Here is a 13,027-nt window from a genome sequence, read left to right as displayed (position 1 = left end):
GAGCAAAGCATTAGCAAAGACACAGACCTGCAGTTACCCCCAAAGACTTCACGTTTCACCCGGAATTCAACATTCTGTGGGTTCTCTGTCTCCCTAATAAGGGAGAAAAAGGTGTCCCTATTTTCCCAGCAAGCAGGGAGAAATAACAACTCGCTGGTTTACGATGTTAAATGTCTGTTACATCACTTTTTTCAATCTCTGTGCCTGAAGATCGCAAAGATCCCATGTCTTCAGGCCCACAGCAGCAGATTTTCTGACTCCCCCGACAACACATGGGTCTCCTGCCATGACACCGACCCTCGATCCACCCGTCTCCAGAGCCCTGAGACCCTAGGCTTCCAAATCCGTGCCGGATTCTTAGGCCGAGCCCTTGGTGTGCCGAACAACGGCCAGTTATGAAACCCTGAGAGCGGGTCCCATTCCTTCAAAGAACCAAAGTCAGTGTGTAACTCCAGGTCAGGGTCTTCAAAAGACCCCTGAAAGGGAAAAATAAAGATATTAAAAACAGAAATAGAGCTGTTTCCAAAGATGCAAGCAAAGGAGTCGCCATTTAGCACCATCTTAACTTCGCTCCATTTATTTCCAGGTTTTTATATTTTATTAAATGTTAGTGAATGTTGTAAATTATCAAGTTGGATTTTGCAGTAATGTGTGACATTACAAAGTGCGAATTGTGCAGCTATGTGGTAAAGCTTATATACAACAGCACTGAAAAGAGAAGATGAGTATTAACTCGTATTTCTGCTCTTGGTTCCTGTTACCTGATAACTTGTGGGCAGTCTCTGTCAGCCCTGTCTCCGGTCTGCAATCCTGTGCAATGCCCTTGGGGCCAGAAAGCATTTACTGGATACCTAGGATCTGATAAAACCAAGTGGGAGGTAAGCCAAATTTGTAAACCTGACTTTCACTTTCATGCTCAGTTGAATCTTTGATCTCTCAAGGCTCTGGGACCATGAATCATTTCCCCACCTCTTAGAACACCTAGGGTCCCACTTGCTACGATTACGCTCTTTGATTCAAACAAGAGTGTCCAATTTCCTGCAGCAGCCTGTGTGTGAGAATCATGGTCCCTTCTGAACTGTGGGATGCACTAAGTTTGCGGTACTTGTCCAACTCAGAGCCATAGGCTGCATTTTACTTTCAAGCTCAACAAGACTTCTGAATCATAGAATCATACAGAAAGGCAACAGGCTTTTTGGCCCAAATGGCCCATGCCAACCAAGGTTCCCATCTAAGCAAGTTCCATTTGGCTGTAACCTTCTGAACCCATGATACCCAAATCTTTTTTTCGGTTATTGTCTCCTTGGCTCCCAGACTACACCCCCAGCACATCTCTCTCTCTTTCTGGCCATTACATGAAAACGATAAAGAATTTTGATTTACAATGCACAGCGAAAGAAAATAGGAACTACATGTTCAAAGAAGTGACAAATAATTACAAATAAAATGTAAAGCTACAAATAAAATTATTTAATTATAGTAAAAACAATTTTCATTTACAATTTTGGAGCATACATTAGTTTTCCAAGTACTCACTTCATTGCTTTTTCACCTTTCAGTGAGATGGATGGGCTTGATGTGATATCAGCTTTTCAACATCAGGCTGAATGTCACTTAAAAGGAGTCTCCATTCCCAATGTTCCATAACTTGCACTCTGTTTCGTTTGTTTGAAGGAAGTTGGGGACTGCAGTGAAACCTTGCCGTTAATTATGATGTAGGGGTCTTTCTAGGAGGCGCTCATGGAGTAAGGTACACTTTGGCTTTGCTCCATTCCCTTTACTTTTTTTTAAACCTGTAACCACCCTTATTCATTTTCTTTAAACCTACACTAAAGGGTTTATATACAGTTTTTTAACTTTGATTTTAAGTTGTTGGAAATGGCAATTCTCAGATGAAGCGACGTTAAAAACAGCAAAGATTCCGACGGCAAGGAAAGAAAGAATGGAGACCCTAAATCATCTACGGATATCCCATTAACTTTTGACACAATTTCGAACCTTCTAGGTGAAAAATTCAACCGTCAAGATGAAAAATTTAACCACAGGTTTTCAGCAATGGAAGGAGTTTTAAAGACGGTTGAAGATAATCTTAGGTCATTTAGACTCGAATTTGAACAACAACAAACGAGAATCTCAGAACTCGATGAAGCTGCTCAGTGAAGGGATTGAAAGACTGAAACCTTGGAGCAAAATTTATCTTCGATATCTCAAATGTTGGAACGTTATGAATCCAAGATTATCGACCTTGAAAATCGCTTCCGGAGACAAAATTTGCGGATAATCAGACTTACTGAAGGCGTTGAGAAGAGGGATCCGGTTAAATTATTTTGTCAATTCTTAATGGACGTGTTTGGACTGGAAATCTTGGATACCCCTCTATTAATTGACCAGGCCTGCCGTATTCCTTTTGCCAAACCAACCGTAGGTTCTAAACCAAGAGTTGTTATTATTCGGTTTCACTACGTTCACATCAAGGATCGTCTGATACGAGCTGCTCAAAGAAGAAGAATGATTGAATTTCAAAGTTTCAGATTTCGTTTGGTTGAGGACTTCAGTCCTGAAGTTTTAAGGGAACGGATAGCTTTTAAACCAATGTCTTCGAAGAAGGAAGTCTGAGAATCGGAGCGGGAGTGCAAAGGAAACCATTTTTGAATTTTTCGGGGTTTTTTTCCATCGGCGTTCAGAGAGGCGGGACTGCACAGGCGTGTGACGCCGGGCAATGAAGTGCAGAATATTTAAAAGGACAGAAATCCTGCTTCAGGTTTAATTCGAAGAAGGAAGTCTGAGAATCGGAGCGGGAGTGCGGAGGAAGCCATTTTTGAATTTTTCAGTTTTTTTTTCCATCGGCGTTTAGAGAGGCAGGACTGTGCAGGCGTGTGACGTCGGGCAGTGAAGCGCGGAAGATTTAAAAGGGACAGAGCCTCATAGCGGGCAGCATAGTTTGCGGGCGGCGGAGTGAGCCGTGAGCAGAGTGAAGGCTTAAGGGCTTCAGCTCAATGGGCTTAGGTGGAAACGGGCGAGGCGAGGAAGGTTTGGTATTTATTTTTTGTTGTTATTTCAGGAGAGGGGCAGTATGAGTGTGAGGGCAGTTTGTTGTTGTCAGTGCCGGATGTGGGAGGCCCTGGAGTCTCCAAGCCTCCCGGACGTCCACATCTGCGCCAGGTGCGCCGAGATGCAGCTCATAACGGGCTGCATTAGGGAACTGGAGCTGCAGCTCGATGACCTTCGTCTGGTCAGGGAGAGTGAGGAGTTGATAGAGAGGAGTTACAGGCAGGTGGTCACACCGGGGCCACGGGAGGCAAACAAGTGGGTCACGGTTAGGAGGGGGAAGGGGAAGAGTCAAGTAACAGAGAGTACCCCGGTGGCTGTGCCCCTTGACAATAGGTACTCCTGTTTGAGTACTGTTGGGGGGGGGGGGCGACAGCTTACCTGGGGGAAGCGACAGTGGCCGTGCCTCTGGCACAGAGTCCGGCCCTGTAGCTCAGAAGGGTAGGGAGAGGAAGAGGAGGGCAGTTGTAATAGGGGACTCGACAGTAAGGGGGTCAGATAGGCGATAATGTGGATGCAGTCCAGAGACCCGGATGGTAGTTTGCCTCCCTGGTGCCAGGGTCCGGGATATTTCTGATCGTGTCCAAGATATCCTGAAGTGGGAGGTTGAGGAGCCAGAGGTCGTTGTACATATAGGTACCAATGACATAGGTAGGAAAAGGGAAGAGGTCCTAAATGGAGAATATAGGAAGGGAGTTGAGAAAAAGGACCACAAAGGTAGTAATCTCAGGATTACTGCCTGTGCCACGCGACAGTGAGAGTAGGAATGCAATGACGTGGAGGATAAATGCATGGCTGAGGAATTGGAGCATGGGGCAGGGATTCAGGTTTTTGGATCATTGGGACCTCTTTTGGCGCAGGTATGACCTGTTAAAAAGGGCGGGTTACACTTGAATCCTAGGGGGAACAATATCCTGGCGGGGAGATTTGCGACGGCTACTGAGGTGACTTTAAACTAGAATGGTTGTGGGGTGGGAATCAAATTAAAGAGACTAGGAGAGTGGAGGTTAGTTCACAACAGGGGGATGGGAACAAGTGCAGAGAGACAGAGAGGTGTAAAATGAGGGTAGAAGCAAAAAGTAGTAAGGTGAAAAGTAAAAGTGGCAGGCCGGCAAATCCAGGGCAAAAATCAAAAAGGGCCACTTTTCAACATAATTGTAAAAGGGCTAAGAGTGTTGTAAAAGCAAGCCTGAAGGCTTTGTGTGTCAGTGCAAGGAGCATTCGTAACAAGGTGGATGAATTAAAAGTGCAGATTGTTATTAATGATTATGATATAGTTGGGATCACAGAGACATGGCTCCAGGGTGACCAGCGATGGGAGCTCAACATTTAGGGATATTCAATATTCAGGAGGGATAGACATGAAAGAAAAGGAGGTGGGGTAGCATTGCTGGTTAGAGAGGAGATTAACGCAATAGAAAGGAAGGACATTAGCCGGGAGGATGTGGAATTGATATGGGTAGAGCTGCATAACACTAAGGGGCAGAAAATGCTGGTGGGAGTTGTGTACAGGCCACCTAACAGTAGTAGTGAGGTTGGGGATGGTATTAAACAGGATATTAGAAATGTGTGCAATAAAGCAACAGCAGTTATAATGGGTGACTTCAATCTACATATAGATTGGGTGAACCAAATTGGTAAGGGTGCAAAGGAAGAGGATTTCTTGGAATGTATGCGGGATGGTTTTTTGAACCAACATGTCGAGGAACCAACTAGAGAGCAGGCTATTCTAGACTGGGTATTGAGCAATGAGGAAGGGTTAATTAGCAGTCTTGTCGTGAGAGGCCCCTTGGGTAAGAGTGGCCATAATATGGTGGAATTCTTCATTAAGATGGAGAGTGACATAGTTAATACAGAAACAAAGGTTCTGAGCTTAAAGAAGGGTAACTTTGAAGGTATGAGACGTGAATTAGCTAAGATAGACTAGCAAATGACACTTAAAGGGTTGACGGTGGATATGCAATGGCAAGCATTTAAAGATCGCATGGATGAACTACAACAATTCTTCATCCCAGTTTGGCAAAAGAATAAATCAAGGAAGGTAGTGCACCCGTGGCTGACAAGGGAAATTAGGGATAGTATCAATTCCAAAGAAGCAGCATATAAATTAGCCAGAAAAAGTGGCTCACCTAAGGACTGGGAGAAATTCAGAGTCCAGCAGAGGAGGACAAAGGGCTTAATTAGGAAGGGGGGAAAAGATTATGAGAGAAAACTGGCAGGGAACATAAAAACTGACTGTAAAAGCTTTTATAGATATGTGAAAAGAAAAAGATTGGTTAAGACAAATGTAGGTCCCCTACAGACAGAAACAGGTGAATTGATTATGGGGAGCAAGGACATAGCAGACCAATTGAATAACTACTTTGGTTCTGTCTTCACTAAGGAGGACATAAATAATCTTCCAGAAATAGTAGGGGACAGAGGGTCCAGTGAGATGGAGAAACTGAGGGAAATGCATGTTAGTAGGGAAATGGTGTTACGTAAATTGAAGGGATTAAAGGCAAATAAATCCCCAGGGCCAGGTGATCTGCCTCCCAGAGTGCTTAAGGAAGTAGCCCAAGAAATAGTGGATGCATTAGTGATAATTTTTCAAAACTCTTTAGATTCTGGACTAGTTCCTGAGGATTGGAGGGTGGCTAATGTAACCCCACTTTTTAAAAAAGGAGGGAGAGAGAAACCGGGGAATTATAGACCGGTTAGCCTGACATCGGTGGTGGGGAAAATGCTAGAGTCAGTTATCAAAGATGTGATAACAGCACATTTGGAAAGCGGTGAAATCATCGGACAAAGTCAGCATGGATTTGTGAAAGGAAAATCATGTCTGACGAATCTCAAAGAATTATTTGAGGATATAACTAGTAGAGTGGATAGGGGAGAACCAGTGGATAGGGTATATTTGGATTTTCAAAAGGCTTTTGACAAGGTCCCACACAGGAGATTCGTGTGCAAACTTAAAGCACACGGTATTGGAGGTAAGGTCTTGATGTGGATAGAGAATTGGTTGGCAGACAGGAAGCAAAGAGTGAGAATAAACGGGACCTTTTCAGAATGGCAGGCAGTGACTAGTGGGGTACCGCAAGGCTCAGCGCTAGGACCCCAGTTGTTTACAATATATGTTAATGACTTAGATGAGGGAATTAAATGCAGTATCTCCAAGTTTGTGGATGACACGAAGCTGGGCTGCAGTGTTAGCTGTGAGGAGGATGCTAAGAGGATGCAGGGTGACTTGGATTGGTTAGGTGAGTGGGCAAATTCATGGCAGATGCAATTTAATGTGGATAAATGTGAGGTGGCAAAAACAGGAAACCAGATTATTATCTGAATGGTGGCCGATTAGGAAAAGGGGAGGTGCAACGAGACCTGGGTGTCATTATACACCAGTCATTGAAAGTGGGCATGCAGGTACAGCAGGCGGTGAAAAAGGCGAATGGTATGTTGGCATTCATAGCAAGAGGATTCGAGTACAGGAGCAGGGAGGTACTACTGCAGTTGTACAAGGCCTTGGTGAGACCACACCTGGAGTATTGTGTGCAGTTTTGTTCCCCTAATCTGAGAAAGACATCCGTGCCATAGAGGGAGTACAAAGAAGGTTCACCAGATTCATTCCTGAGATGGCAGGACTTTCATATGATGAAAGACTGGATCAACTAGGCTTATACTCATTGGAATTTAGAAGATTGAGGGGGGATCTTATTGAAACATATGAAATCCTAAAGGGATTGGACAGGCTAGATGCAGGAAAATTGTTCCCGATGTTGGGGAAGTCTAGAACGAGGGGTCACAGTTTGAGGATAAAGGGGAAGCCTTTTAGGACCAAGATTAGGAAAAACTTCTTCACACAGAGAGTGGTGAATCTGTGGAATTCTCTGCCACAGGAAACAGTTGAGGCCAGTTCATTGGCTATATTTAAGAGGGAGTTAGATTTGGCCCTTGTGGCTAAAGGGATCAGGGGGTATGGAGGGAAGGCTGGTACAGGGTTCTGAGTTGGATGATCAGCCATGATCATACTGAATGGAGGTGCAGGTTCGAAGGGCCGAATGGCCTACTCTTGCACCTATTTTCTATGTTTCTGTGTCTTCAGAATTTTTTCAAAAAGGCTTCAAACCAGCTCTCCTTTACCCAGCTCGTCTGAGAGCTGTCCTTCCCAATAATTCCCACCGTCTCTTTAAATCCCTGATCGAAGATCAAAAATTTCTCGATGATCTCAGTTTGCCTCCTAAGATCTAATTATTTTACTGCTTTTTTTCATTTTTGTTCCTTTTGGGGTTTTCTTGTTAGTAATAGATTTACAGATTTAGATCTTTGATAATCTGAGGGTTTAGGTTCTTGGTCTGTAGTGCAGGTACTTTTTTAATATACTTTTCGATTAAAGTTTTTCTTAATGACTGTCCGTTTTTCTTTAATTTCTAGTTTTATTCTTACTTTCTCTGCTTTTGAAGGTAATTAAGTAGAAAACTCAGGGCTTAATTTTGTGTTTGAAAGGTTTGGGGAAGTATTTGGTTCTTTTCGTCTCTTTACATTTCAAGATGGCGTTCATGCCTTTCTTCCCCTACGCTGTTTTTTCTATCTAGTTGCATCATTTTCTTATTGTTTCGATTTGAAAAGTACTAACAATATTAATTGATGCTTGTTTTTTTTTAAAACAGAGTACTAATAAGATGATATTTTCTCCTGTGTTTTCAATAACTAGCTTTCATTTATTTAGATTAATTTTTTTTGGGGTGTTTTTTTTCATATAAGTGTACATCTATTGGGCTGCCTTTCAGAAAGATGGGGTTAGATTTAGTGTTAGATTACTTTCTAGCTTCTCTGCCTTTTTTCTGGGTCTTTATAGGTTGGGTGTGGGGGTCTTCCTATTTTTAGTCTAGTTTTTTCAAAGAGGCTAACTTGCAACTACAAATATGTCCGAAATATCATAACTTCCAGTTCCTCTTCAAGCCTTTTTTCCCTCTTCCACAGCCATGAATTTCTACTCTAGTTAACCCTTTACATAAAAAATGGTTAACTTTAGTAATATGCATAAGATTATTAACTTTGTTTCGTGGAATACAAACGGTTTAAACCACCCGATTAAATGAAATTTCTTTTAGTGTACTCCACAGAATGAACGCTGACATTATTTTTGCACAAGAAACTCATGCGAGGATAATCAGCATTTTTTTAGGTTTTGGCAGGGTCAACAATATCATAAAGAACATAGAATAGTACAACACAGTACAGGCCCTTCGGCCCACATTGTTGTGCTGACCCTCAAACCCTGCCTCCCATATAACCCCCCACCTTAAATTCCTCTATATACCTGTCCAGAAGTCTCTTAAATTTCACTAGTGTATCTGCCTCCACCACTGACTCAGGCAGTGAATTCCCCGCACCAACCACTCTCTGAGTTAAAAACCTTCCTCTAATATCCCCCTTGAACTTCCCACCCCTTACATTAAAGCCATGTCCCCTTGTATTGAGCAGTGGTGCCCTGGGGAAGAGGCGCTGGCTACCCACTCTATCTAATCCCCTTAATATCTTGTATACCTCTATCATGTCTCCTCTCATCCTCCTCCTCTCCAAAGAGTAAAGCCCTAGCTCCCTTAATCTCTGATCATAATCCATACCCTCTAAACCAGGCAGCATCCTGGTAAATCTCCTCTGTTCCCTTTCCAATGCTTCCACATCCTTCCTTTAGTAAGGTAACCAGAATTGGACACAGTACTCCAAGTGTGACCTAACCAGAGTTTTATAGAGCTGCATCGTTACCTCGCGACTCTTAAATTCTATCCCTCGACTTATGAAAGCACCCCATAAGCTTTCTTAACTACCCTATCTACATGCGAGGCAACTTTCAGGGATCTGTGGACATGTACCCCCAGATCGCTCTTCTCCTCCACACTGGGTGTGGCACAGGGTGGATGTGGCAAAGTTGTTTCCCATGATGGGGGAGTCTAGTACGAGAGGGCATGACTTAAGGATTGAAGGGCGCCCATTCAGAACAGAAATGCGAAGAAAGTTTTTTAGCCAGTGGGTGGTAAATCTATGGAATTTGTTGCCACGGGCGGCAGTGAAGACCAAGTCATTGGGTGTATTTAAAGCAGAGATTGATAGGTATCTGAGTAGCCAGGGCATCAAAGGTTATGGTGAGAAGGCGGGGAGTGGGACTAAATGGGAGAATGGATCAGCTCATGATAAAATGGCGGAGTAGACCTGATGGGCCGAATTGCTGACTTCTGCTCCTTTGTCTTATGTCTTATGTCTTAACAATTTCAGTATTCATCACCCTTTTTGATCTTATGTTGCAGCTCATCCTGTTGACTGCAATTTTGCCCTATCATCAGCCTCTCCTTGCTAGCAGTGTCACTACACACTGTCTCTGTTTGTAAACCAACTACCTCATCCTCAGCCCTATTAGTCTGGTTCCTATCCTCCTGCCAAATTAGTTTAAACCCTCCCAAACAGCTCTTGCAAACCTGCCTGCAAGGACATTGGTTCCCCGCAGGTTCAGATTATTTGATCACAGCAGAAGATTGAGGTAATACATGGGCAAAACAATAACAAAATGCTAAAACGTGTTAAAGAGAAAGTGTACTGCAGTCAGACAATTCAGACAATAAAGTCCAAGGGTCATGACAAAGTAGATTGTGAGGTAAGAGTCCATCTTTAATCAGTTCAAGAGTCTTATAACTGTGGGATGGAAGATACCTTGATCCTATCTTCCTCTTTGTGGGAGAGGGAAGAAGAGAGTATGATCATGGTTGTGGGCGTTTTTGATTGTGTCGTGTGTTTTTTGACACAGTGGGAAAAGTCCATGGAGCCCATGGGAGTGGAGTAGGCTGTGTCTATAACTGCAATAAGCGCGGTTGTGTTTGTAAGCCATCTGATGAACGAATACTTGTTAGTGTTGAAGTGTGCTTATTCATCCTCACAGATGTATGATGCCACCTGCTTGGTAAAATCCTACTCGGGACCTCTCCTGGACATTCTCATTGACCAAGGAAAGGATGATCAGTTCTTGGTTGCAGGGCAGTTGCTCCCTGATAATTTCATCAAGGTGTGCACTGAAAAGAAGATCCCTGTTGTTTTTCGGCTTCAGGAGGCAAGTGTTGCAGGGTTCATTAAACATGCTGGCTTTGTGTGACTGGAGCCAAGTCACGTCACTATGTCAGAACATTTCACTGCCATAACATGCAGCATTTGCTCTGTATTCTTTTTGATAATTGTTTTTGGACTTCTGGTGGCATCCAGTGGTTTAAAAAAAACTCTAAAGTTGGGAAATAAAAAGCAAAGATACAACAGTTTGAGAAAGTGGGATAGATTATGTTATTGAACTGTAGTACCTTCAGCACTAAAAACTGAAGTGTTACTAAAGAACGCTGACATTTTAAAACAGCATTTTTCCGGAGTCATAGGTATTTACAACCTGCTGTTGTAGCTTTAAATATTTAATTAGTTGTGTTTAACATAATGTTGAGAAAATCCCTTATCAAAATCTCCCTCTGGTTTTAACAGTTCCCTATTTCTTTCTATCTGCAGGGATACGATCACAGTTACTACTTCATCGCATCATTTATCAGAGACCACATCAAGCACCATGCAAAGTATCTCAATGCTTAGGCACCAAAATGAATGGACATCTACGTTCTACCTTTCCATCAGAGAAGATGATAGTTCAGATGATTTAGTTTGATAACACTTGCCCTTTCCTTTCTCCATGTAGTGGCTGGCTGTACTATGTGAATTGCTATGCCACTTGCAACTCCCCCTAGTGGGAAATCACTGTCATTGATTTGCTTTTGAAATTGATCAGTGTCATTGTCATGTGTAAAGGAACAGACATTCTCTCTCTGGAGTAAAGTCAATTGAAACAGCAAGCTGTGCTGAGGTATTTGTATACAGCAGAGCACTGCCATCAAACCACCATTAAAATGATTTGGAGACAGCCATCTGGTTTAATGCACCTCTGGTCTATGCATTTTAATTACTTTCTGCTTGAATTTGAATTGGAACTGCACAGACTGTGCTCCAGTTGTTAGTACTTCACTCCCAGTTCAGGAAACCAGTGGATTTATACATGGTTAGGAATGACTTGTTTGGTTTGCTCATAGGACTCACGTACATACGTACACCCTCGCCTCATGGATCTCCTCACCCACACCCCCACTCACTTGCACAAACACTGTGCATTACTTGGAACCTAAAGGTTCTTACTGCTGTGGCCAATTAACTGGACTTTGAAAATTCAAATTCGTTCCTCAGTCATGCTTCATTTACTTATGCCTGGCTTCTGTCACCACACCGTTTTAAAATCTGAACAGAGAAATAATATTTTTATGCAGAATTGACCAGCAGTTACAGATATTCTGTCCTATGAATACTGTCTGTCGTATACTGACCATTGGGTAAGCCAGGTATGCCTGAATTCCTTGTTTGCAAGATCAATCAGAAACTACCTGAAGATATGCTGACTTCAAAGGGTATGTTCTGCATCCTTCTATTACATCCTTATCTCGTCTCCACAACCCCCTACTCCCTGCCTAGCAAAGGGAAGTTTTGCTCTTCAAAGATTTTTCTTGCTGGGCTATTTGCACTGTATCTGTAATCTACCCTTGTTTTTTTGCAACTTTCACACCACTGTCTGTCTGTGGTCATTCATTTGATTGTCCAGAGGTAGACATTATGCACACATGCCTGCCTCTCTCAAATTCCAAGCTCTGATTCTTGTATTTTTGTTGTTGTGAGATATCTATCACCAAGTAAATGAACTTGTTTTCATTTAAATCGTAGAACTGTACAATATCGGAACAGGCCCACCATATTTGGCTCACCACATCAATGCCAATTATCATGCCTATTTATATAACTTACCTGCACTAATTCCCTCTCCCTTGATGCCTGGCTCATTCAAATACCTCTACAGATGCCTTTCAAATGTGGTTCCTGTTTCTGCATCCACCACCTCCTCTGTCAGTTCATTCTGGATACCACCATTTTTGGAAACATTTAACCCCTATCTCACCTTAAACTTATCTCTTCTAGTTGTAGGCACCCCTACAATGGGAAATAGACACTAGGTAGCTCTATTTATTCCCCTCAGGATTTTCAAACCCCTCAGCCGCCTCTACATCAGGGAAAACAGTCACAATCTATCTGGTCTCTCCTTGTAACTCAAGCCCCCAGTCCAGGCAACATCCTTGTGTATCTTTTTTGTACTCTGTGTAACTTAATCACCTGCTTCCTTCGGTATGAGTAGAACTGCATGTGATATTTGAAGTGTGGTATCACCAACATTTTGTACTACTACAACATGACATTCCAATTGTTGTATTCAGTCTCTTGCAAATGAAAATGAATATCGCACATCTTCACCACCTTCTACCAGACTTGCAGCTATATCTGCAACAATTCCCAGGACCCTTCCATTTATGTCCCATGTACTTCCTGCCCTGGTTTAACTTACCAAGTACATCATGTCACACAAAATGCTGAAGGAACTCAGCAGCAGGTCAGGCAGCATTTATGAAAATGAATAAACATTTGATATTTTGGGCCAAGGCCCTTCATCAGAACTGGAAAGGAAGGGGGAAGAAGCCAGCATAAGAAGGTAGAGGGAGGACAAACTAGAATGTAATACGTGATGCCAGGTGTGAGAGAGAAGGGTGAATGAAGTAAGAAGCTGGGAGTTATACAGGTCCACAATTCCTTATCCAAAATCGTTGGGGCCAGTTGCATTTCAGTGTGGTGGACTTTAGGACCCGGTGGCGCACCAAACCTACGCACATCCTCCCGTATACTTTAAATCATCTCTAGATTACTTATAATACCTAATACAATGTAAATGTTATGTAAATAATTGTTATACTGTATTGTTTAGGGAATAATGACAGGAAGAAATTTTATTTCCAACAAAAACATTTTATAAAACATAAAAATATACAGCTTCAAATGAACCAAATCAAACACATGGTAAATGACTTATTGGAATAAATGTAGAACG

General features: G+C 42.6%; 1 protein-coding gene across 1 annotated transcript in view; it reads left to right on the top strand.

Annotated features, from left to right (window-relative positions):
• Nucleotides 1-13,027, top strand: part of esd (esterase D/formylglutathione hydrolase) — a 99,531-nt gene extending 86,504 nt beyond the window's left edge. Inside the window, exons 7-9 of the mRNA XM_072260930.1 lie at nt 780-878; nt 9,962-10,129; nt 10,567-13,027. Coding sequence (XP_072117031.1) covers nt 780-878; nt 9,962-10,129; nt 10,567-10,647 — 348 coding nt within the window. The 3' untranslated portion in view covers nt 10,648-13,027. The remainder of the gene's footprint in view (nt 1-779; nt 879-9,961; nt 10,130-10,566) is intronic.

Source organism: Mobula birostris, chromosome 6 (genome assembly GCF_030028105.1).
Source record: "Mobula birostris isolate sMobBir1 chromosome 6, sMobBir1.hap1, whole genome shotgun sequence".
In the NCBI taxonomy this organism is placed as follows: Eukaryota; Metazoa; Chordata; class Chondrichthyes; order Myliobatiformes; family Myliobatidae; genus Mobula; species Mobula birostris.
The sequence above is the reverse complement of the archived record's forward strand: the minus strand, read 5'-3'. Positions and strand labels throughout refer to the sequence as shown.